Genomic DNA, 23,599 nt, shown 5'->3' on the forward strand with positions numbered 1-23,599 from the left:
ATCATGAAACATGAAAAGGCATTAACAACATGAAATTTAAAAGAGAACAAAAAACAGAATTAATTTTAAAATTCACTCTTATGCTTGCTTCTTCAACTCTTTCAATATACGTCTACGTTTCCTTTCCAACTCTCCTTCACTGATTTCACCACTTTCCGCGTCGCTTGACTGAAATTTATAAAATGAATAAAAATTCAAAAATAAAAATAAGTACAATGGCAAACAAAAAAATATTATCATTTTTACAAAATAAACTGTACACCATGTCCTGAAAGCATAAAACATATTTTACAACACTGAAGACGCAACATTACTTATGGTGTACAAGAACTGCTTTAAGGGGAAAACTTTAAGTTTGGTTCAAAATAATGCATTCTTTAAAATAAAATTAAGTTTACCATGTGAGAGGCATCTTTTTCAGCTTTTCTCTTTCGTTTCTTCTCAACTAAAAGTTGTAAAAATTCCAATTACTACGTATTTTTCATATTTCAAAACAACACTCTCGTAACAAAAAAGTCATTCACAAAAAAAACTATTTCATGAATGAAAATCTTACATTCTTCATCAGATGAAGTAGATTTCTCTTTCTTCTTTTTCTTTCTAGAAACCCTGTCATGAGCGTCATCTCTTGGAGAAACCTATTAAAATAAACACACTTGATAAATATAATATAAAAGATGATCGTTTTTGTCGTCGGGGGTAGTAAAAAATCAACTCACCCTTTTGGTCTTCTTTTTCTTTTTCCCATGAGAGTGATGATGATGAGAACAAGAAACCTGTACAAAATGAAATTCATTCAATAATTTATTCAATTTGAAAATGATCGCGTTCTATTTTCACCGATAAATATTCAATGAAATCATTAAAAGCACTGATACGATCCTCCTCTTCTGTAAGAATTTGAAAATCTGGATCCTCGCATACCAGTGGTCGAACCTGAAAAAGAAATAAAAAACCTCTTCGTTAAATAAAATTAAATTCATTAAACAAATTATACAATTTTATACATACATATATATATATATATATATATATACTGATATCAAAGAGCAAAAAAATACAGCTTACCTGTTCCCAAGTGGAAGTTGGTTCCAATGGCGGAACTAGCTTGCGAAATATCTCAGTAAATGAGTCTTGCAATGCTTTTTTCTTTAATCAAAGAGAAAATTCAAAAGTATTACACAATATATATGTATTATTCAACTTACGCGTCGTAAATCTTCTTTCATGCGATCTTTCTCTTTCAATTTTGCTCTCTCCACAAGCTGAAAAAAGAGAAATGATTCGTTCATAGAAAGCAGAACAGAAAAAATAAACCCCGCTAAATAATTCAAATGCTCACCACTTCGAAACATTGTTTCAAATTGCATACTGCAATATCAGCCGTTCGAGTGTCATCTTGCACTTGCTTCAAAAATTCTTCATAAGCTGTTTCTACTTCTACGTTGAACTTTTTCTCCTAAATAAAATATTCTCCAAAAACCTCAACATAAAATAATCACATTCAAATCACCTTTAAAATAGTTTTAAGTATCCGTTTGTCACTATCGAATCGTTCTTTCAAATTTATCACATAAAATTTGAACAAATCCAGCGGGGTAGAACCTGAAAATTTTTATTCACAATTTATCACACCACCACAGGAAAATATCAGTTCAATTCAAGTGCACTACACTGCACTGCATCACACTTGGATACCTACCTGGCTGGCCCAGCATCTCCGTGAACCGTGGATCTTTGGCAAACGTGGGATAAAGAACACGCCAAAGTGAATGACAATTCAACACACCCATTTTGTACATCTCGTCCAACATTTGCTAAAACCACGCGTATTACATCAATTCAGTGGGCTCAGAATAATCAGAATAAAGCGTCCAACAAAAACAGAATAACAACAAGCAAACAAAAAAGCAAACAATTACTTGGAATGCTTCGCGTCTTTTACGACACTGACGCTTTTCACGAAGTGCTTCGGCCTCTTTTTCTGCCTTTTCTTCCGCCTCCAGACCTCGTATGTGCTCCTCCCAAACAATCAACGCATCCTCTTTATCCATATCTGACAAACAAAACTCATTAAAATAATCAGCTTATTATTTGAAAATAAAAGAAAAGAAAATACTTTGAAGACTCTCGTCGTTCAAAAAAGCAGCATTCTCTGCAAGAAGCTTTCGACCTTCACGCCAAGTAGTTTCTACTGTCACTTCCGGCATGCCGGCTAGAATGGCCGCCAAGGCCCGGATATTTTTCTTTCTAAGAACCCTGGCTTCTTCCTATGAAAAAATACACGTATACATCAAGTGTACAAAATTAGAAAAAAAATACTTTTTCCTTTTTATCCAAATAGAACTGAACATCTTTGAAGATGTCTCGCCGCTCCATTTCAGGAACCGCATTCCAAACTCGCTCATCTTTGAACAGCTCTTCCGCTCGACGATAACGCATTGTTGGCGTAACTTTGTCATTCTCTTGCAACCACTTTTCTAAATCTTCCTTAGATTTCCTCTGCCGTTGACGCATTTCTTCCTACGACAGTATTCAGTTTTTAATTTAATTTAAATTCGATTAAAATAATTAATTATTAAAGCCAAATTTCACAACATTCGAACATTAAACAACAACAAATCATCACTTTACTTTCTCTTCTTTAGCTCGTTGCACTTTGTAAGCGTTGAATATTTGCTTCTTCTCCTGCAACTTTGGAATAGCTCGATACCGCGGATCCCCCTGAATAATGCGCATCGTCTGCTCCCAAGATGCGTTGCATTGAATTTTCTACATCCAAACAAATAATTCAGAAAAAATAATAATAATAAAACTCAACAAAACAATAAATCCCCAAACTTTGTCTTTCAAAAGTTCTCTAAAAGCATCGGCTGCCTCTTTTTTGTCTTTATACATCTCTTCGACTGACTTCTCCGTGGATTTTTCCCTTAAATGTAAAAAGCAAAAAAATTTAGCAAACTATTTCAGTTGTTGGAAATAATCTACGAGTCAGCGCCAAGCATTGGCCCATGCATTGCAATTGATTCCAGCGTAGCTTGCATTGCGCGTTCAATATCACTAAAAGTGGTAAAAATTGAAATTTAAAATTTTCAAAAAATTGGAAAAAAACTACCTCTGTGGTTTGGATTCTTTTAGCAATTGTTCTGCTTCGACGAGTTCTAAAAAATTTACAAATATAAGCTGTATTTCAGCTGAAAATAAATAAATAAATAAATATATATATGTGGAAATTCACTTTTCAATTCATCCAATTCGTGAGGAATCGTCCATATGGATTCTTTCGTATCACGGTTGTGATAATAAACTTTACCATCCGGTGTTTTGTACTCTTGCCATGGACACTGATCGAGCAACAGCTGCAACAAGACAAAAAAGCAATTTCACTTAGAAAATATCAAAATTAAATTTAAAAAAAACAATGGAATAACTATTGATCAAGAATTAATATACTTCAGTGTGGCTCTTCAATTCATTCGGTTTAATCCAGGACGATTGTTTCGTTTCTCTGTTGTAATAAAAATATCTGCCGTCAGGTGCTCGATGTTCAGACCAAATGCTTTCCTGTATGGATGAGCGAAACAGTAAACAACACTGATAATTAAAAAATTGATAATCAAAATACCTTTACCGTTGAAGAACCGTCGAGAACACTGTTAGCGGTTGTACAGACTGAAGAATGAATGTCTAAATATGAATAAATAATAACTTAAAAAAAGAAATCTATGCGGAACTGAAATTACTTACTGACTGGAACGCTGGGCGTGACAGATGTATTAATATGATTCAAAAATTGAACAGGAGTCACTGGTCGCCAACCTGCAGAAGGTGTAGCTGAGTTTGGCGGCATCGAAAATGATGTCACTGTTTGATTGGCATTCTGCAAAATTATAAATTTCACTATAAATAAATAAGCAAACAAATGCATGCAAACAAAAAGAGATTACCAGCTGCGAAAAGGTAATAGTCGGCGGAAGAAATGAAGTTCCTCCATATTGACCAGGAGGACGAGCCGGATCCATTGCTACAATACATATTTAAAAGAAAGAAACAACTGAAGAATAGTAAAAAATAAAATACGGAGAAACCAAAAAAATATTCTATAAAAAGATAACAATAATATTAATTTATTTCACAGTTCAATTTTTTAAATAAACTTATAAATATCTCCAAATGAATAATCCTTTCAAGCTGTTATATCAATCTTCGCTCATTGGTTCGATTTTGACTTCCTTCGATTCCGCTGGTTCGGTTTTGGCTTCTTTCCATTCCATTGGTTCGGTTTTGACTTCGACTTCTTTCAAATCAATTAATTCGGTTGTGACTTCGACTTCTTTCGGTTCCATTAATTCGGTTTTGACTTTTTTCCGATTCTCATTTTTTGCATTTTCTCGAGCTTTGGCCTTCATCTTGTCATACTTTTTAATACGAAGTTTCACCTCACTTGATATACTGTCATCCGATTTAAAAAAGGTGAAAAACACTCCACCCGGTGTTCGTCGCTGCGTGTTGTCCTTCGTTGGAAGGCCACCAACCATTTCCACATCTACTACTCGATTGTACAGTTCCATCGCTTTCTTGTTGCCAATTGCCCCCACTATCGCGTTCAAGTACGCAGACTTACGCTCTCCCAAAGCTGCTGCCAATCGTTTAGAAAAATTCCAGGCTGTTTCCTTAAATCAATCCCAAATCAAGATATTTGAATTGTTTAAAAAATGAACATAAATTTAATTCAAAAATTCATTTAAGGCAAAAAAAATTCATAACACTAATAGAGAATTATAACAAAAACTTATTTGTGCAATTGCGAATATACAACAAAAAATATAATTACACTAGCTGCATTCAGCATCATAACAATTTAAAAAATGACGATAACAACTTTGAAAACAGGTTTAACAAAATACGATTAAAATCTACAACAAATCTATCATATTTATGAAATAGAAATATTGAGAATATTCATAATAATAAATACAATTTTTTCGGATGAAATTTCTACCTTTAATGACCTTTACTTACATATAATAATTATAAATAACTAATTTCATTCTATTTCAGTTGGCAACCTGCTTTAAACTTGAAAATCAATTAACGTAGGTATACTCTCTGTAGTACTGTATCTGCTCCATTTGATTGATTTGAAAACGAGAAGCCGGAATTATTTACCTCATGTGCAGTGTTACATTAAAAATAAAAAATCTACAGGATTTTATTTAAAAAATTCTAAGAATAATCTTAAATGCCTGAGAAAATATGAAAAAATGTATAACAATCAAAAATCAAAATAGGTTAAAGAATGTGCTTTAAATTCTTTCCCTGCAATAAAGTATTCAAAGGTGAAATATGTAAAATTAAAAATTTTCAAATAAATGCAAAGGTTTATGAAATTTAAAGAAAAATATAGCTTATTTTACAAAAAATTATTTTAACCGAATATCGACATCTAGTTCAAATTAATACTTTATTTATCGTTAAGAAATTTTTTCAAATTTATCGTTTTTCAAATCAAATCAAATCGCAAACTTATCGTCAAGAAAATATAAATAATAATAATAATAATAACTAACCTTTGCCTTCAATTTCAAATTTGGCAATGCACGAGGAACACCAAAACCAACATTTTCATAAGGAAAAAAAGTCCATTTTGATGTAACTAAATATTTTCAAAATAAATAAATAAAAGTTGAATATGTATTTTTAAAAGTTAATCATAAAAAAATTAGATTAGATAATTCAAAACAGATGTAAAATTAAAAATGCACCTTCAGATTCATCTGGCTCTTCATTCGTCTTCTTCTTTTCAGGAACAGGGTAACTTTCGACTCCTCTCTCAATTACTTCACCTGAGACAATAGACGAAAGCCCTTCACACAACTGGCGCTCCACTACAAGCTTTCTCCACCCATCATAAACATCACCGCGCGTTGCTGAGCCTTGATCGTTGGTCTCCAGTTGTTCAAACGTATCACTACACTCACTACTTGGTGTAAATGAGCGCCCGTCATCCGAGTCGGAACTGTCTTCCGAGTTCGACAGAAGACGAATTTCGCATAAATTTTTATGCGCAACGTCACGTTCGCTCATCTGAAACAAAATTTTACAAAACAATCGCAAATTAATAAAAACAGCGCGACCACGTCAAATTCTTCTATTTTTTTCGAAAAACCAATGCTGATAATACATTATTTACAAAATTACAAAACTTTAACGGACTTATAAAACCGTATTTATAACCATTTTCAATGCAGAATAGAATTATCAAATAAAGTACAAGAGATGAAGCAAAACTGTACGATTTCAATAAAACCGAAACCAAGCATTAGCAACGTACTCAAGGAGAACATTGAAAAGTATCAGCATTGTAAAGGTTACATTTACAACAAATGGAAAATAAGTTACATGCGCGAGACACGAAAATAATGTAAGAACAAAGTAAAACGTCGATCACGATGGAAATCCCCGAAAAAAATACTCAGCTACAGTCATTTGTGATTTGTAGGTTAGTGTATACGTTACTGTAAATTCTTAGTGGATGTAAATATAATACACTTTTTTATGTATTTTAAGTTAATAATTATCATTTAATGATTTTTTAGCTGTCTGTCGCCTGTTTTGGCATACAATTTTGATTAATTGATAGCTAATGGTTAAAAACTGAGAATGCGGTAGAAGATTTTTTTGAAATGTTTTTGATTTATTTTTAAATGTTGGAAAAAAAATTTTTTATCAGAGATATTCCGGCAGAAATTATTTATCTTACATTTATTAGCATGTAGAGCAGTAGTTAAAATGAAAAGCAAACTTTTCAGGAAATATAGTGAAGTGGAAAGGAGTAAAATTTCTTCAATTGCTAGCGATGCTTCATTTTTTTCCATTTTAATTCTTGCGTATATTTCGCAGGCCACAAGTTCAATTAAGTTGAAACACGTGTGAAAAAAACATCATTTATAAAAATAATTTATTGCAATGACATAATGAATGAGAGAAAAAATAATAAATTTCAAATATTAGAGAAATATTTTACATTAGAAATTATTATGATATGAATTGGCAAATCATATCATATTTAAAATCTGTTTCTTAATACCATCATTTAATTTGTTTGGGTTTGTCGTAAATGATCAATTCATTTTCTATGTTCAGTTCTTTACTTTTTCCAACAGAGGCAAATTCCATTTCATTCTTGTCGATTTTTTCACTTTTTTTCACTTCAACTTTCCCTGAAATCAACGATTCGGCTTGGATCGCCGTCTGCGAAATCTTAGCAGCGTTCATGTCAACCTCTTGCAAAGCGGTAATTTCCATATTGTCGACTGGTGGATTCTGCACCGCTGGCGTTGGTGGAACTGTATTTAATGTTTTCATAATGGCGCATTTCAAATTTAGCTGGGCAACTTCGACAAAACTGGGGTCGTTAGTGCTTACATTGGACGACTTTTGAATCTCATTTACGCTTTTCGAGATTTCACTTTTCTTTTCTTCACATTCCTGACTTACGTGGTTCACACTTACTCCCTTCGATATCACGGCATGTAATACTTGAACGTCAGGTACCGGGTCTTGTTTTGTTTCCCCTTTGACTTTTTTGCAAATTCCGCAAGTGAACACGAAATAACTGACAACTACTAGCATGATAATTTCCACAACAACAACCAAAAAGAGCATTGTGAAATATTGTCTACAAAAGGAATGAACTGAAATCGAAAAGGTTAAGAAAAATAAAATTATACATATTACAAAAGACCAATATTATGGCATAACAAATTTGATCTAATCAAATTAATGTCATCCATATTTTAGTCGTTTTTAGAAATTATTTCAACTTACAAAAATTTGCTACTCACACACACACGCAGAGAGAGAGAGAGAGAGAGAGACAACAGTGCGGTAAAATGACAAACAGAATTTAAATTTCAAATTCTTTATGAGAATGAGTAAAGTTTAAACGGTGGTATTTTAAAGTGGAAAAATTTTAAACTTTATCAGTAAAAGTTTAAAGTAATTTAAGCAAAGTATAAATTGTCAACTCGGTCATATTCGGCCACTTCGAGTGCTGAACAAATGGGCAACAAAGGAACGTCTGAAGAATGGACCACGGTCAGTTGTTGCAAGTATTCGATTCGGGATGTGTCTGACAGCAAGTATTTTCGCATTCACATTATGGTGCCGGACATGGATCTATCGAAGTTGACAGTGAGCTGCACGGGACAGTTGTAAATAATTTTCCTCTCGTCTATGAACTTCATATATAAAAATCTATACTTTTCAAAAAAATTCATTTCTGTGCATATTTAATTTGAAATTTATTTTAGCCTCACTGTGGAAATTAAAAGTTCTGGTAAAAGACAGTGTACGTTCCAGTGTGAATGTGTGATACCTCCAGAAGTGGACATTAAGAATGTGATGGCCAGTTGGATGCCTGAAATGGGCGTTCTTCAGTTGGAAGCTCCCTTGGAGAAGAAGAGCCATTGCAAACACCAATGAGCCATCATTTGGAAAAATGATCATTTAGAAAACATTTTCATTTTCATATCTTTTGTTCAAAATTATCATTGAAAAAGAAAATTCAAGTTGCTGCATCTATTTAGCTTATGTCTATTTTTATGTGTTTTCTACGATTTATTTTAATGAAATTTATTTTATTACGATCAGTAATTGAAATAACAATTTATATTAAACCCAATTCAAAAGTCCGTTTTTCTTATTATAACTATTAGAATAAAGGTGTGTCCGTTCTTCGGACTTGGGTGAATTTCCACATTTTTCAATGTTGGTTAATTCATCAGTGACCATTTCACAGTCCGTAAAAAATTTCCATTGTCTCCACTGTTGTTATAGTAACTTGTAACAACAACTAAAGCAATGGAAACATTTTTATTAAAAAAACCAAAAATGAATATATCTTTTAATGATAACAAACATGAGAGTGAAAAAATTGAGCGATGAATCAAGAATAAAAATGAGCTAAAATGTGATTGACAGTGACAATGAGCAGGCTGGATAAAGCCCAAAGAAAGGAAAAGACAAGCCAAGCTTTGTGGCGAAATGGACTTGCCAAATTGGATGGCATCTGGTCGACCAGGTCGGCACGACTGCTTCTCAGACGCCACACAAGCCAAGTTGGTGTCACGTATTGGATGCCGACACCAGCGTAGCTGCCGGTGGCGGCGATCAGCGCTTCGACGTCGTCAGTGACCAGCGAAATGCACAAAGGCAACAGCACCACCAAAAACGGTACCACCAGACGTCTGAATGCCCAGCTCCATTTGCCACACCAAGTTGACCGTTCGTTTTGGTCACTGTTCACCAGGTACTGCGTGGATGAAGTGGATGCGGAACCGTTGTCCGGACCGAACAACAATGTGTTAACGTTGTTGCGCAACGTGATTCCAATTATCGGATAATTGCTGCTGATGGTGAACACGGGAAAGAGCAATAAAAAGTATTTCACCAATGTCACCAGTGTCGAACGGTCGGCGTCCAATGTAGAATCGGTGGGCAGTTGGAAAAAGTCCAACACGTACACGTCGTGCAGACGACCGAACGACAGCACGGCAGTCACGGCCATGGTCAAGTAGAACGAGAAAACAACCATGTAGACGATGCCAACGCGGCCTTGGAGCCGATCCTTCTGCTCAATTGGTGTCAGAATGGACGGCAAGCTGTGGTGGCACATGAACGAGTATACCGTGGTGCCGAACAAACTAGTGAATTGACTTGGGCGTGCAGGCACCGGATGTCCGTCAGCCGTGCCGGCGACCAAGCGTTGCACCGCCCAGCCGATCATGATGAAAAACGACGCCCAGCGCAGAAACGACGCCACAAATTGGAAATACTTCGTCCGGCCGATGCCGAAAAACACGAACGGTCCTAGAAGCAGGCCAAAAGCCACCACCAGCATCCGGTAAACCGCGCCGCGGCTGAATTCCACATCCCCTCCGCTCCGACACGCCCAACTGGAGGACACGTTGATCAGCGACTCATTGTCCGGATACGAACACACGGCATTCATCAACGCCTTCGGCACCACGACGCCATAGATGATCAAATCACCAAACAAATACACGCCCATGCATACGTAAAAGAACAACCAACCACCACGACCAAGCACCAAACAAGCCATCCGGCCCAACTCCATGTTTTCCTTCAAGTCGAACTTTGCCTCCATACCCAAATCCGACGAATCGTCAAGCGATTCTTGATGTCTCACCCGCTGCTGCTCATTGTGACCGCTGGCTATCGCTTCTGTTGTTGCTGTTGATGATGATGATGATGGTGCTAGTGGTGGTTTCTCGTCTTGCGGCTTTTTCTCTTCGGACAAACAAGCTGAAGCAACCGACATCGCCTCGATCACAAAAGTCACGTTCATGTAACTGACGAATGCCAGTACAAGCATCGTGAACAAGCCGAGCGCATAGCCGGCATCTTGAAAAGAACGCGGCAAAGCCAACGCACCCGTGCCAACCAACAAGTTGCCCAAATAGACCATGCCAGTCAGAGCAGAATAATGAGCTACACTGGCTGCCATCGTCAATTCAAACTATTAATTATCGATCAATTAATCATTAACAATTCGAACAATAATAAATAACACGACTGTCTTGTTGTTCGTAAAGCGAAAATCTTTCTGTATAATGAAATTCAAAAAAATAAGAAATCACAACTATTTTGTCAATTTTATTCTTCAAAAACTATTTTCATCTACCCATAATTCGCTTCAATTTAAAAAAATAATTTTTTTAATTAAACATGCCATACTGTATGTAAAAAACGCAGGCGCAAACACAATTACAGTATTCCAGGGGAATAAGTGGGATATGACTTTATCATTTACGCTTTGTATACAAAATGTTATTAACCACTGCGTAAATTTATAATAAACTAATAATCTAGACAACGTCTGCAAATCAAAAATGATTTTTCATTATCCCCTTTATCTTCCAGTGGCACTTTGATACTGAAATGTAACCGTAATTTTAGAAAAAAAAATTTAATTTATAAGCTTTAAATTATTAAGATAAATTATAAATCAACTGCGGAAATTAGTTTCGGCATTTCAAAATATAGAACCAATAAAATAACACTAGTACGTTTTAAGAAATCGAAAAGAATTTATTTATCCATGTTACAAAATACATATATTCAATTTCATGATAAATACAATATGAAGATGGATGGATGCACAGAAATTTACTTGCCATTACTTTTACAAATCATATGAACAGTATTCATGCACGTTTTTTTGCTACGATAGAGCTTACCAATTTAAAGGAAGAAACTTAAATAACTCTCTTGTGTTGTTTTTTTGGATATATAAATATAGATAACTAAAAAGAAACATTAGCCTAATTTACAACAGTTTATTATGATAATTATTTTCAAAGCTCAACTGACGATAAGAACAGCTCATAAACAATGATTAACGAATAAAATAAACAGACAGACCCGCTGACGTCACCTTTGAAACATCCAAAAAATTAACTGAAACTTTTAACGGAAGCTGGAATGTGTCAAAATACAATAAATCTCGTGAATTTTGTTTCCCAAATGTTTGTTCTCATACAGATCATTCCTGCATCACAAGTGACTGGAAGATGTATTCACTTATCGCCTACATTCAAGTCAACAGTAATTTTTTGAACCACTCAATATTTTTATAAACGTTAATTATCATTTATTTATAAAAATACTATGAATGAAGAAATTTGAAGCATACTGCTTAACTCACATGCACAACAATAAAATCCAGAAACTATCATGTAAAATAGTTTATAAAGAGAAATAATTAAATAAAAAGCAACAAGATGCGCGTATATAAAATTTTAAAATAAAAAATACCAAAAATATCAGAAAATACAATTTTTCAGCAGATATTACATAAAGCACTACCCATGTAAATATTCAGAAGTTCACATGTGCGTTCACACATCAAACAACTTCCGAAGAATTCTTCAGTCTTCAGTAAAACTTAGTATAACAATTGAAGCGAATCACTGTAATACTAAAAGCTTATCAATTTCATCAAGATGATCCTGTTTAACTGAAAAAAATAAGGATGCGCATTAATCAAAATCAAATTAAAATAATGACATTGTCTAAGTACTAAGCAAAACTACGCTGACAGAAATGTACATTTGCTTTCCAGCTGTAAGTTAGTCAATTAATGCAGTCGTGAAGCAATACACTGATATTAAGCTATACATGAAACTATATAATCGCTCTCATCTGACAAATATTACTTTTCAATCTTTGAGAACACTGTATAATAAATTTACTGATATGTGACAATCAGTTTATCGGTTTTCCTGTTTTTCGTTATGCACCGTCAATTAAGAAGAAAACAGGAAAAAATAAAACGCTTCAACAATAAAGTAAATTTACCAATGATGTTACAATCATGATACATTAAGATAAATTTCAATCAGCATAACAACTTTCAGAGCAAGCAGCTGAGCTTTTATTTTATTCAGTGACAGTATGAATGACTGTAAATTCATAATAAGACTAACAAACTTGCTAAAAAAAATATGTATGAAATGCCAAAGAGCGATTTTATATAGAACATCAGATATGATAAACAAGCAAGTTTGTCAAAAAAAACTAATTAAAATAACATTTCATTCAAATTGTGCTATTATATAATGAAGAATGAGATATTTTTCAGACATTAAACATTTACACATTATCACTGAGAGCTATTTTCATTTTTCTTTTAAATAACAATATGGCAAAAAGAAAAAACTGTCTTGAACAAAAACTTCAAGGACAGAAACCATCATACTGTGACGATGGAATAAAACCTACGGGTTATATAGTTACTTTATTAGTATAAGTACTATTATTATTTTTATGTTGTTTTTTATAGTAATTTCTTTGTTATTTATTTGATAACTACAATTTGGATTTTTCAAATAATTTGTAGTTCTAAAATAAATGAGGCAAAATGTAGTTTTTGAAGCTATATACAGTATCTTATCTGCTGGTTTGTTGCAGTTTATATGCATATTATTTTTATTAATTTTATCAGGTTCACAAAATCCTATCTTTCGTTACATTTTTCTGGCTGATTTTATGCTATTCATAGAAAAGAAATTCTTAGGTTCCACCGAGATTCGAACTCGGATTGCTGGATTCAAAGTCCAGAGTGCTAGCCGTTACACCATGGAACCACGATTCCTATTTTTTAATTTATATATATAAAGTAAATAACATTTATATTAATTTTCTTTTTTACTTTTTATTTGTGCTTACATTTGTCGCATATTGCAGAATTGATGAAAATGCTATTAATAAAATAAAAAAGACGCAGCATTAGCAATGAAAGCAACAATAACTGAAAACTTTCCACAAAAGTAACATCATTTAAAAATGAGAAAAACTAAAAGAAGGCAATAATTATTACAAAAAAACTATATTTGTAATGTCTGCTGCATTTTTTAAATTAAATTGACTACTGGTTACTCTTGTTACAACATTGTTATTAATAGGCTTGTGATTTTTCATGGAAACCAGTAATTTTTGCATTTGTTGAAAAGCTGGTTAATTTTTTACACATAGCTATTTGTATTGATGACAATGACAAGTGATATGCAAATTAATGTAACGTTCCGATTCAAATGATTGTTTTACAGCGCTTTATAGTGTTATATTTTGCTGAGAGACCAAGTTTCAGTTTCTTGTTTACTGAATTTGTTATTGAAATTTTGATTCCTTAATTCAAATTATCAAAAAAGAATCATTTTATCATTATATCAAAAGCATAAAATTGTTATACGCATTAATAGTTTCTCGTCATTCTTGTTTATAATTCATTGGTTCACATAATGTAAAAATTTGTTGAGATCACAGTACAAGAAGAAAGCTTTATATGTTTTCTTTTACATAGGTTCCACCGAGATTCGAACTCGGATTGCTGGATTCAAAGTCCAGAGTGCTAGCCGTTACACCATGGAACCGTCAGTCTCTGTTGCCTAATGTTACATTAAGAAGAGATTAGAAAATATTGAAATACTGCAATGTAATAATTTTTTATATTATTTTTCTATTAGTAAAAATTTCATTATAGCTTCCCCACTGTCGAAAATTAGAAAACAGCTTTAGAATTCCATTATTTTTAAAATTTTAATGGCTAAAATTAAAATGGGCAAAGTTGAAACCATTTCTGGTTATTGTATTAGATCTCAGTGAGTCATCAACATCTGTACTGGTTAAGTAGATAATAATGAAAAATCTAGAATGTTAGATTTGTAAGGTCCTATTAACTACTGTAATCTATGAAAATAAGCTGAAAAATAGATCAACATAAAATCCCAATTAAAATGCGTAAATTCTGGGTATACGCTGCTGTATGCTGTATACTTTACACAATAAAGTAGAAAATAAAAAAAAAACAAAAATATTTTTTGCAAATTTCATTTGTATTCTCTTCAATACATGTGAAAAGCTATTATTATTGAAATATTAAAGATTTATTTCATATTACAGATATATATTTGATGGTATTAACTGAAAACATGCTGAAAATGCACTGGTATACACTCATCAGCAGTTTCCCGCTGAATCATTTAAAAGTATTTTTTGTTCCTCTTGAAATTTAACAGTGAGCATTAATTTAAAGCACACTAAAACAAAATCGTATGATCAATTTTATCATGCAATGCGCATTTATTTAAGCCAAAGCTTTTGAATTATTGCAGAATATTATTAAACAATATAAATATAAATATATATATATCTGTTTTTAAGATTAAATGCAATGTTTAGTAATAAATCAATTTATCGTAAAATAAATGAATAAATATTATTGTTTCGTCATATTCTGTCGCACATTTATGTTTTATTCAAAATTTAAAAGAAAAAATTTTCCAACAACCTGCTTTTCACTTTCTATTTGAGCGTGAAATAGAATAAATTGCTTTTTCTTCAAAAATATGCTTTTTGCATGCTTTAATTTGATTTTAATTTGTTTGTTGAAATAATAAAAGTTTAAATAAAATTTACCAATATATTGATTGGAGTATTTTGTTTACAAGTATTATCGTTTTGTCAACGCTTTGCCGCTGATTCACGATGTTGTAGTCAGGATAAGGCAGCAACGATTTGTTTACACGTTGGCAACGTTCGCACCAGCCGACTGTCGTCACGATGGAAGAAAAGCAGTTTGGCGTGAATCAATTGTGAACGCTCAGAAGCATGCTATATTCTATTCGATCAACTGCTTTGAAACGAAGCTTCAATCGACATTGCGCTGTCACTTCAAGCGCAGCTCACCTTTATCTCAATATTCGATCAATCGCACCTGTTTAGACTGGCTTTTATTTAAATTAGCGAAGGTTTTACATTTGTTGGTCCCTGATCTGACGTTCCACTGCCTGGCATCTTTGCTTTCCCACGCAATTCCCTTGTGATTTGGCATCTCGTCGTCTTCTGCTCCCGTTTCCGGTTTGTAGCCTGTTTGCTAACTTAAAATTATACTGTAGCCTGATCAGGACATGTTGACAGGAACCGGTTGCCAGAGACCGAAGCGTCACAATTGCACAAACAGCTTTGGCCGGCAAGCGGCCGGTCATAATTTAGCTCCCACCCAGCAACAAGGACACTTTTCTTGTTGAACCAATGTGAATTCCATTTTCGACTTCTCTTTGGGTCTTTTTTAAATCCCGTTGTTGTTGTGTTGTTTCATTAAATTATTATTATTATAAAAGCGGCAATGTTCTGACAAAGCTTTTTCAAATATTCATACACCTGATTGCACACTGTCAACATGGTCGGCATGAATCCTTGTTATTGTTGGAATCTTAAAGACGGTTGCATCACTGTTGGCATTTGGACATTGGTAAGTCAGTCAGTGAACTTTCATGTTTACTATTTTGCACAAAATTGTTTACTTGTAAACAAGAGATTTCATTTTTCCAACATGATTCACATGTCATAATTTATCCCAATCTTTGTATATACATTGTTGAACATTTTCATAAACAAATTTCATTGTTTGGCTTATTTTTTTATGCTAACTTAACTGAATTTTACCAAGTGTGTGATAAATTGAGCAAACAATAATAGTGACGAAGCGTTAAGCCGAAATGAAGAAACAACAAAAACATGCAATTGCTTGATTATACTTCCGCATCTAGTTGGAAAATAATGAAGGGGTAGGGTTGGAGCAGAGGACAATTTATCTCAACTCAATACGAGTTGTTTGTTAAGGTAGATTTGTTTACAAGAACATGGTTACTTAGCAAGTTCAATTTACCGTGACAGAAGAAGAAAAACATGCTTCAAATGAGCAAATTTTTTTTCTAATAAACGCATGTCATCGTTATGCAAACACCAACAGCATTGCTTGATTTGTAATTTTATATTTTACATTTTTGACTTTTTGCATTATTCTTCAATTGTGCTGCCACTTGTTTAAATAAAATTATCCATTTGTCTTGTCAAAATTTAAGCTGATATTTCTTTTTAAATTAATCCCCTTCTAGCTTTCAATTGAAAATTTTCACCTGAAACATGGAATCTGTTGTACAATAGAATTATAATTTCAGTATGATTATAATTTCACGCTGTTCAGAGTTTGTGGTTTAAATTCAAATTAGCGATGCATTGTTCATAGGACAATAATTTACCTCTCGCAGCATCATTAGGTAACTAATCTCTGCGTAATTAGCTGAAATTCTTTACCTGTTTTCAAATCATAATTTGAGTCAACTTTGAAATGAACGAATTTATATATCAAATATTTAAAAATACTTCTCTTTGCAACGGATTTATTATTAATTACAAACAATTTAATTTAAAAGAATACCAAAAATTTGTTTTTTTCACTGTATGTTACGAATCACATTCCCTTATTTTTCTATTTTGTTCATACAGTCATCAAAGTGTAGATGAAATCTGATAAAAAATGACAAAATTTGAAATGTTTGCTCAATTACAAACAAGACGAACGCTTGTAGTGGTCAAAAATTCTGCGCTGGTGGACGAAGCGAGAATTTCTGATTTTTTTTTCCACCTCTCAATTTTATTGCAAAATTAAGCATGCATCATCAATGTGAGGGCTGTATGCTTGTGATAGTTTCACGCTGTGCTCTATTTGCTTTAAAATGTTGTGCTTGTTTTCAAAGCCAGCAGCTTGTGGACAGTCGTCAAAATTGATGACTCATACTGAGGCAAAGTTGGACAGGTTCTGCTTGATGCTGTTTGCAAAGGTAGACTATTGGACAATACAAACAGGATGCTTATTGCGAGTTTGCTTTATCGATTTTATTGATGAAGCGGGTATCAAATTTTTCATTTCATCCCATATCTCCAATAATTTCTTTCTACTAGGTGGAAAATTTGATTTTAATGTAGCATCACTGTTAATTTAAATATGTCTTTTCATTAACACTCGTTGAAACTGAGCAAATGCAATCATATTTCATTATTTATATTCTACTGTAAATTTATAAAACTATGTGAAAGTGTTAAAGGCCTCTCATTTGTTGGAATAACGTTGACATCAAACAGAGACTAGTCAGTTAATTGTGCCGCATTTCGTGTAATGTCAAAAGGAGAATTATGGAGCTTGAAATGACAACGCGTTACCATAGCGACGATGCTTGAGAGAAGCTTAAAGTATACGCCACGATCTCAGCATTGTTGGTGCTTAATCATTCCCATTGCCAGGCCGAGGTCGTTTAGGTATTTTAAAAAGTTGGCCATGCAGTGGCTTGCCAGTGGAGGAGCCTTGTCCTTATTTTTATTTTGTATTTTCAAAAGTGGTACAATGCACAGCTTGGAACGACGCGCGAAAAACCTTGTCCCAAATACCATCCGGAACATGTCCAATTTGCTTTGCATCAGTCAGAAAACAATAAAGTGATGGGGAATTAATTTTGAAAAATTGCTCATACACTTGAAATCAAAAATCATATCGACTCACTTGTCAGAAGTGTTTCCCTACTTTAAAGGCATTCAAATCAGAACAACAATAGACAGACAAACAAACATTTTTTACCAAAAAAAATATAAGTAATAAACTAATGCTGAATAACGCTATTATTATTATTGTTATATTCGATATTACTGCAGATTTTCAATAGATGCAATTCACTCTTGCATTTAATTTAAATTAAATTTCATTTCATTTAAACAGCAGATGCTGATTGAGAGAAGCATGAAAATTGTTTAATATGCATTGTTCCCTTCACTGCAATAATCAGATATATGATCATATTTATTCAGAAGTAAATTTCTATTTATTAATAAATATATTGAGTTGTAATATATAATTAATATTTACTGCACTAAAAGCTGAGGTTTTTAATTTTTAATGTAAAAATTATTTTTATTTTTATTACCGTAGTTTAAAAGGTGGCTTCAAAATAATATTATGGTTAAACATTTATAAAAGAATGTATGTACTGTTTTTACATCGAAACTAATTTTAAAACTTTTATCAAAAATAAATAATAAAACTGCCTACACATTGATTCATTGCATATTATATCTCAGATTTAAGCTTATTAACATTACAATCTGGTTGCATGCGGATATTCTCAAGTGAAAATTAAGATGCAGTGTTAAACACAGAAACTTAAAAATAAGTAAAAAATTTTAGTTATCCAAATGTAGTTTATCACATACTGCCTATTGATGTATGATCAATTTTGATCAAAATTCCGCTTCATTATATGCAGTTATTAAATTAAATAATTAAATTAATGTGCAAATTTAGTTGCATGATCAATTGTTGAAAGTTTTATGTTAAAATTTTAATAAACAGCTCTATTTTTGCATCTGGAAATATGTTTTAAAAATATACACGTTTTTATATAACTTCAAACTGATTTTAGGTGTTTTCTTTCACTCAAATTGGTCTCTTCAGCTGGCAAACTTCAACACTTAACGGATGCAAGCACTTGCTTTACTATGTTTTAAACTCTTGCCAATTTTATTGCCCTTGCGTTCGAAGTGGAGATATTTATGCAACCCAAAGGCTAATTCAGGGTAAACAGTTTTTCTGTAAAACGGACGGGACTGCTCATATTAGAATACCTTCTTCGGCGGGGACTGTTGTCTAGCTGTGCTTTGCTAGCTGTCGTACGTTTGCCACCTGAAAGTGGATCGAGATGAGTGAAATGGAAACATCACAACAGAAATTTAGCAAATTGCAAATCTGTTGTATTGTAGATATGTTCTATCATTCAACTCGCCATCTTCTCGTGGCAATCGTATGTCATCAAATGGGAAAGGGACAAGACGGCTAATCGTCGTTTACCCTTTTATGGTACTCAGTCTTCATATGATTTTCGTTATTATGGTCCAGATTATTCTTCATTTTACGTAACTCCAGAAGAGCGATTTTACACCGGTAATCATAACTTAAATTCATTTCTCTTTTCCCTGTTTCTTTGGTGAGAAAAGCCATATTTGAAGTTTGCCAGCTGAAATGAGACCTGGGATTTTTGTTTGCATTTAAGAATATTGTTTTGCTTAGATGTATTCATTGTCCCAGGTGGCAATTTTCGGCTGGCAAACTTGGATCATTCGCTTATTGAAAGATAAGGCATCTAATGAACGTTATACTCCAAATTTGGGAGCTTGGCGTCCAGAAGGTGAAAAATGGAAAGGCTATTTTGAACTAGCCTGGATGACTGATGAAGAACGGCGTTACTTTGGTTCCTTTAATTTCCAATTTGTTCCCCACTTTTTAAGGTTTATTCTAAAAAAACGTTGCTTATTATCCCAATTTTATTTTTAGGTTTGTTTGTCATTCAAATTTTGTGCTTGATCTCTGCTTTCTTTCTTCTATTTGGCTCAGTATCGCTCATTTATGGCATCCATACAGTAACACTTATTTGTATTATGTTAATTGTGAAATTAATATACAACTTTTTGCAGAACTCGAAGCACCTCGTATGGCCATGGTTTCCGTGTGTGGTATCTTCGATACTTTGCTCAGTGGCTTACTGTATTACCTGGTGGGCTTCGGTAATTTAACCTGAATCCTATAATATGAACTATTTTGAAAATTACGTAGTCCTTTACTTCCAGGGAGTGGATAATTACTGGCTCATATTGACCATTATAGAGTGGTTTTCAGTTATGATAAATGTAAAAAAGTATAATTTTTGTTTTCAGTTTAAAATATAATAGTAATTTTAGCTTTATGCACTTCTATGTGTCATTGTTCAGTATCGAAGAATTCTTCGAAACTATGACGAATATTCTGAAGAGCAAAAGGTACCTGTCGTAGTTTGGGATGATCAAAATCAGAAGGGAAATTTCACTGAAACTAAACTTGGACGTAAGTTTACTGCTTACAATTGCTGCTGCTTGCTTTTCCTATTTTGTTTATCATTGCTTGCTGATGTATCTTGCGCAGATCAATAATTTTGTTATTATAATTAATAATTAATTTGAAAGTGTAAGAAAAGTAAAAATGGAAATGAATGAATGCAAGTTACAGCTACAGAATAGAATTTTTATTTGTTATGTTTGCTATCTATTTTCCTTCTTGGCGCTATCTGCACTTTCGCTTTCAGCTGAGGCTTACTGGAATAAGACATTTGAAGAAGAACCTAAACCAGCTGTTAAAAGTAATGTTTCTGCTAAAGGACCATCACAGTTTATTGGGACACAATTTGGACAAAAGCAGATGCCCTACCATGCTCAAACTACTTCTGCTCTTGACGATCCTGGCCATGTGCTAGAACGTTACACGACAGAACCAGGAATTAAAGCGAACGACAGATATGATGCAAGATCATTTACAGCGTTGAATGTTGCTACGGACGAAGTGGAATTACCTGCCAAAGAGAATCGTTCAGAAAATGATGTATTCACCCCGTCTGTGCCAATTGCCAAACGGCAAACAGAAGATGAAATACTCAGGAGTAAATCAGTGGATGCACTGACAGCCCAACTCGAAGAAAGGGATCGTCGAAGTGTTCCGTATGTGTTTTCCTTATTAAAATATTAAAAATTGAACAGTAGTATAAATGAACATAAATGATTAAGTTTGTTGCATAATTTCAATTGATTATTATAAGTAGTAGTACTTGCAAATAACAAATAAACGGTATGCATAATTAACAGTTTAAAACCTGAATAAATACATTTACATTGATCCTAAATTCTGTGCATTTGCGTTTTTATTTTATCAAACTGTTTTCTAAGCTGAGCACATGCCATCTGAAAATTAGTATTCATTTTTGCAGTTTTTGAATATTTATTAAATAAAAGTAATTTCTGAGATGACGAAAAAAGAATTGCATATTTTCAGGCACAGCAAATCTAAAGAATCAATAACAACACGTCACAGACATCGCAGTCACAGTCATCATCGTGGTGATCGTCGAGGAGATTATTATTCTGACGAAGAGACGGACATTGCTCGCTCTGTTGCTGGAAGTCGCAGTCGAATCAGTGAAACTGATACCGGTTACAGCTGCAGTGACGGTTCCAGAAGGAGCCGGCATCGTCGTCGTCATCACAGTCACGATGAAAGTGAACGTGGGCATCATCACCGTCATCGACGCCACCGGAGACCACGCGACGTAAAGCGGGATGACAGAGAGCGAAGTCACAGCAACAACAACAACAACAACAACAATGTTAGCAATGCTAATAACAGACAATCCAGTACAAACAGTTCGCCGGCAGCAGTACAAGCTGGACTTATTGGAATGCCACTGCCAACTTACTCGCCTTATGAAATGGGCGCCGTTCGTTTAGATCCAAATTATGGATTGTCGCAAATGTTACCCAGCTATGCGTTGAATCCGGCTTTTAATCAAGCGAATCTTTTGCAAGCGGTGAATCCATCGTACAGTCCGGTCGGTGGAATCCAAGTTTTGCCAACTGGCTTACCACACAATTCTTCCATTGGTGCCACGAATGCACATATTACTAAACCTATACCTGGTCAAACAGGCAGTCAGCCACAAAAATTTCAAATAAACTCAGAAATATTCATCAGCTATAACAATGATCCTGCGAATCAAGCTTCGAGACCCTCTTCCCGACAGCAAGTCATTCAATTACAGCCAGTAGTTGGTGCTGCGAGTCTTGGTTCTAAGCAGCATTCGCCTGGTGTAGATTTTAATGAAACAATGGAACCTCGAAATTCTAGTGCTGCCGGCAGTGTTGATTCAAAAAGCACTGGTGCTACAGCTGTTTAAAAACTGCTTATTTCTATTTTTTTATTTTGCTGTTTTGTACTATTTTTCTTACCAGAAAAACATTTATATAATAAAGTTTAACAACAAAATATCAAACATATTTGAATTGAATTTTAAATATAATTAAATTTCATGGAAGCTGAAAAGCATTAGTTAAAAAATTTATTGAAAAAAGAAATGACCTACTTGCTTTGCTGCTTACTATATCATCATTTCTTTTGTACTGTAAATGACTTATATATGCAAATTCCAAACTGGGAAAAAGGTCAGTCATTTAAGCACTAGCCAAGGCGAAATACTCTATTTATATTATTTGCACTGTAAAGATGGCAAACGTACAGCAAAGCGCATGCGTAAGTTGTAATGTAAATTTCTCGGTTATTTTTATACTTCCTTTTAGATATTTGAAGAATCTCGTGAAGTAATTCATCAAGTTCCTCAAGTTACTGTTGATAAGGACATATACACGCCAGAAAATCATGGAGATACCGCTATTCGTGTTATCTACTTTGCAATCATCTTTTTGATTTTCTTTTTCTTATTTTGGTTTTATGCTCCAGTTAGTGTTTATAGCAAAATTAAGTTCATCATTTTGCATACAGTTTTTTTTTCTAGTTTATGCATGCAATCTTACAAAATGAAAGTGCTAAAACTGAACGTTTCAACCTGCCGTTAAACGATTTCCTAGTCTAATTGCTGATGAATAGAATTGAAACATTAAAATCATCAAAAGATTATTATAATACGTTCAACAAATGTATTGTTATTTTTGCTCCAATATATACATATGCATATACACATATATATTTGTGCATTGTTAGCATTATGCTATCATATTTTATTGCACACATCTTTGAATGTTAAATGATTGTTGAAAAATGTTTGCAAATGAAACTTTGTTGTTTCAATGTTTAAATCAATAAATTTATTTGATTGCTTTATAAATATTTATCAGCAAAATTATTTAAAATTTAAAAATAAATGTAAAGGGAACTATTTTAATGCAGAAAAAATTTAACTTTAGAGGAAAAAGCGTTAGAAAATGCAAAAATTTTGCTAATTAGTTAATTACATTGCAGCGAATGATTTTCTGCTTTCAGGTTGCCTGCTTTTCACGGGTTGTCTCTTATTTTTCTTTCTGTAGCCTGCTTTCTCAGTCCGTTCACTTTATTCATAGTGAATAAGCTCATTGAGTATAAAACTCTCTCAGGCTGTGGTAACTCATGCCTTTCACTATTCACACACTAACACAGAATATACTAGAACAATATTGACGGGGAGCGTTCTTTATAAAATCGTGCTCAGCTCTGTTGTCTCATTGACCTCTCTTGATAAAGGGTCAGCTAGCCATTGGCGTTTAGGACTTAGCATCTGTTTCTGCCATGGTATCTTAGAATGCTTGTTTCATTGTTTTTGCTCAATTACTGACT

The 23,599-nt window shown here is 33.5% G+C and overlaps 8 protein-coding genes and 1 non-coding gene across 9 annotated transcripts; 4 read left to right on the top strand and 5 right to left on the bottom strand.

Moving 5' to 3' along the window:
* Window positions 1-78: 78 nt before the first annotated feature.
* On the bottom strand, window positions 79-4,022 carry Tsp_01403 (Pre-mRNA-processing factor 40). Its single transcript, XM_003377199.1, has 22 exons — window positions 3,948-4,022; window positions 3,748-3,880; window positions 3,626-3,687; window positions 3,454-3,594; window positions 3,239-3,359; window positions 3,116-3,194; window positions 2,989-3,060; window positions 2,842-2,929; window positions 2,635-2,772; window positions 2,323-2,523; window positions 2,120-2,270; window positions 1,923-2,056; window positions 1,703-1,817; window positions 1,514-1,605; window positions 1,343-1,459; window positions 1,209-1,265; window positions 1,069-1,149; window positions 841-936; window positions 720-776; window positions 557-638; window positions 399-445; window positions 79-168 (listed from the first exon to the last, which is right to left on the bottom strand). Exons 1-22 carry the CDS (start codon window positions 4,020-4,022, stop codon window positions 79-81), a joined length of 2,229 nt encoding a protein of 742 aa, XP_003377247.1.
* A 177-nt stretch (window positions 4,023-4,199) lies between these two features.
* Tsp_01402 (hypothetical protein) lies at window positions 4,200-6,240 on the bottom strand. The gene is made up of 4 exons (XM_003377200.1): window positions 6,226-6,240; window positions 5,766-6,087; window positions 5,571-5,656; window positions 4,200-4,673 (listed from the first exon to the last, which is right to left on the bottom strand). The coding sequence occupies exons 1-4, from the start codon at window positions 6,238-6,240 to the stop codon at window positions 4,200-4,202; spliced, it is 897 nt and encodes a 298-aa protein (XP_003377248.1).
* Window positions 6,241-7,092: 852 nt separating this feature from the next.
* On the bottom strand, window positions 7,093-7,668 carry Tsp_01401 (conserved hypothetical protein). The gene has a single exon (XM_003377201.1). The coding sequence runs from the start codon at window positions 7,666-7,668 to the stop codon at window positions 7,093-7,095; it is 576 nt and encodes a 191-aa protein (XP_003377249.1).
* Window positions 7,669-7,933: 265 nt separating this feature from the next.
* Tsp_01400 (hypothetical protein) lies at window positions 7,934-8,487 on the top strand. The gene is made up of 3 exons (XM_003377202.1): window positions 7,934-7,937; window positions 8,012-8,216; window positions 8,316-8,487. The coding sequence occupies exons 1-3, from the start codon at window positions 7,934-7,936 to the stop codon at window positions 8,485-8,487; spliced, it is 381 nt and encodes a 126-aa protein (XP_003377250.1).
* A 463-nt stretch (window positions 8,488-8,950) lies between these two features.
* Window positions 8,951-10,531, bottom strand: Tsp_01399 (transmembrane protein 104-like protein). Its single transcript, XM_003377203.1, has 2 exons — window positions 10,327-10,531; window positions 8,951-10,245 (listed from the first exon to the last, which is right to left on the bottom strand). Exons 1-2 carry the CDS (start codon window positions 10,529-10,531, stop codon window positions 8,951-8,953), a joined length of 1,500 nt encoding a protein of 499 aa, XP_003377251.1.
* A 1,598-nt stretch (window positions 10,532-12,129) lies between these two features.
* Window positions 12,130-15,410, top strand: Tsp_01398 (hypothetical protein). The gene is made up of 4 exons (XM_003377204.1): window positions 12,130-12,150; window positions 12,668-12,809; window positions 14,488-14,573; window positions 15,021-15,410. The coding sequence occupies exons 1-4, from the start codon at window positions 12,130-12,132 to the stop codon at window positions 15,408-15,410; spliced, it is 639 nt and encodes a 212-aa protein (XP_003377252.1).
* On the bottom strand, window positions 13,887-13,958 carry Tsp_01397. The gene has a single exon. It is a non-coding gene; the product is annotated as a tRNA-Gln (tRNA).
* A 3,714-nt stretch (window positions 15,411-19,124) lies between the features above and the next one.
* On the top strand, window positions 19,125-22,169 carry Tsp_01396 (conserved hypothetical protein). Its single transcript, XM_003377205.1, has 7 exons — window positions 19,125-19,221; window positions 19,548-19,701; window positions 19,748-19,853; window positions 19,888-19,977; window positions 20,152-20,293; window positions 20,532-20,940; window positions 21,272-22,169. The coding sequence occupies exons 1-7, from the start codon at window positions 19,125-19,127 to the stop codon at window positions 22,167-22,169; spliced, it is 1,896 nt and encodes a 631-aa protein (XP_003377253.1).
* A 229-nt stretch (window positions 22,170-22,398) lies between these two features.
* On the top strand, window positions 22,399-22,862 carry Tsp_01395 (cytochrome c). Its single transcript, XM_003377206.1, has 3 exons — window positions 22,399-22,522; window positions 22,580-22,728; window positions 22,785-22,862. The coding sequence occupies exons 1-3, from the start codon at window positions 22,399-22,401 to the stop codon at window positions 22,860-22,862; spliced, it is 351 nt and encodes a 116-aa protein (XP_003377254.1).
* Window positions 22,863-23,599: the final 737 nt, after the last annotated feature.

The sequence above is a fragment of the Trichinella spiralis genome, assembly GCF_000181795.1.
Source record: "Trichinella spiralis strain ISS 195 chromosome Unknown Scfld4, whole genome shotgun sequence".
Lineage (NCBI taxonomy): Eukaryota > Metazoa > Nematoda > Enoplea > Trichinellida > Trichinellidae > Trichinella > Trichinella spiralis.

Coding starts and splice junctions, on each gene's coding strand:
- Tsp_01402 (XM_003377200.1), bottom strand. Junction 5,657..5,765: donor AGAGCCAGATGAATCTGAAG/GTGCATTTTTAA, acceptor GAAAATATTTAG/TTACATCAAAATGGACTTTT. Junction 4,674..5,570: donor ATTTGAAATTGAAGGCAAAG/GTTAGTTATTAT, acceptor GATTGATTTAAG/GAAACAGCCTGGAATTTTTC.
- Tsp_01396 (XM_003377205.1), top strand. CDS start 19,125: ATGGAAACATCACAACAGAAATTTAGCAAATTGCAAATCTGTTGTATT. Junction 19,222..19,547: donor TCTTCTCGTGGCAATCGTAT/GTCATCAAATGG, acceptor GCTTATTGAAAG/ATAAGGCATCTAATGAACGT. Junction 19,978..20,151: donor GTATTACCTGGTGGGCTTCG/GTAATTTAACCT, acceptor TAGTAATTTTAG/CTTTATGCACTTCTATGTGT.
- Tsp_01399 (XM_003377203.1), bottom strand. CDS start 10,531: ATGGCAGCCAGTGTAGCTCATTATTCTGCTCTGACTGGCATGGTCTAT. Junction 10,246..10,326: donor GATGTCGGTTGCTTCAGCTT/GTTTGTCCGAAG, acceptor CAACAACAGAAG/CGATAGCCAGCGGTCACAAT.
- Tsp_01403 (XM_003377199.1), bottom strand. CDS start 4,022: ATGGATCCGGCTCGTCCTCCTGGTCAATATGGAGGAACTTCATTTCTT. Junction 3,688..3,747: donor CACGCCCAGCGTTCCAGTCA/GTAAGTAATTTC, acceptor ATTCATATTTAG/ACATTCATTCTTCAGTCTGT. Junction 2,057..2,119: donor GAACGACGAGAGTCTTCAAA/GTATTTTCTTTT, acceptor TTTGTTTGTCAG/ATATGGATAAAGAGGATGCG.
- Tsp_01400 (XM_003377202.1), top strand. Junction 8,217..8,315: donor GTGAGCTGCACGGGACAGTT/GTAAATAATTTT, acceptor AATTTATTTTAG/CCTCACTGTGGAAATTAAAA.
- Tsp_01395 (XM_003377206.1), top strand. CDS start 22,399: ATGACTTATATATGCAAATTCCAAACTGGGAAAAAGGTCAGTCATTTA. Junction 22,523..22,579: donor ACGTACAGCAAAGCGCATGC/GTAAGTTGTAAT, acceptor AGATATTTGAAG/AATCTCGTGAAGTAATTCAT. Junction 22,729..22,784: donor TATTTTGGTTTTATGCTCCA/GTTAGTGTTTAT, acceptor TTTTTTTTCTAG/TTTATGCATGCAATCTTACA.
- Tsp_01401 (XM_003377201.1), bottom strand. CDS start 7,668: ATGCTCTTTTTGGTTGTTGTTGTGGAAATTATCATGCTAGTAGTTGTC.
- Tsp_01398 (XM_003377204.1), top strand. CDS start 12,130: ATGTACATTTGCTTTCCAGCT. Junction 12,151..12,667: donor TGTACATTTGCTTTCCAGCT/GTAAGTTAGTCA, acceptor GATATTTTTCAG/ACATTAAACATTTACACATT. Junction 14,574..15,020: donor TCCCGCTGAATCATTTAAAA/GTATTTTTTGTT, acceptor TATTGATTGGAG/TATTTTGTTTACAAGTATTA.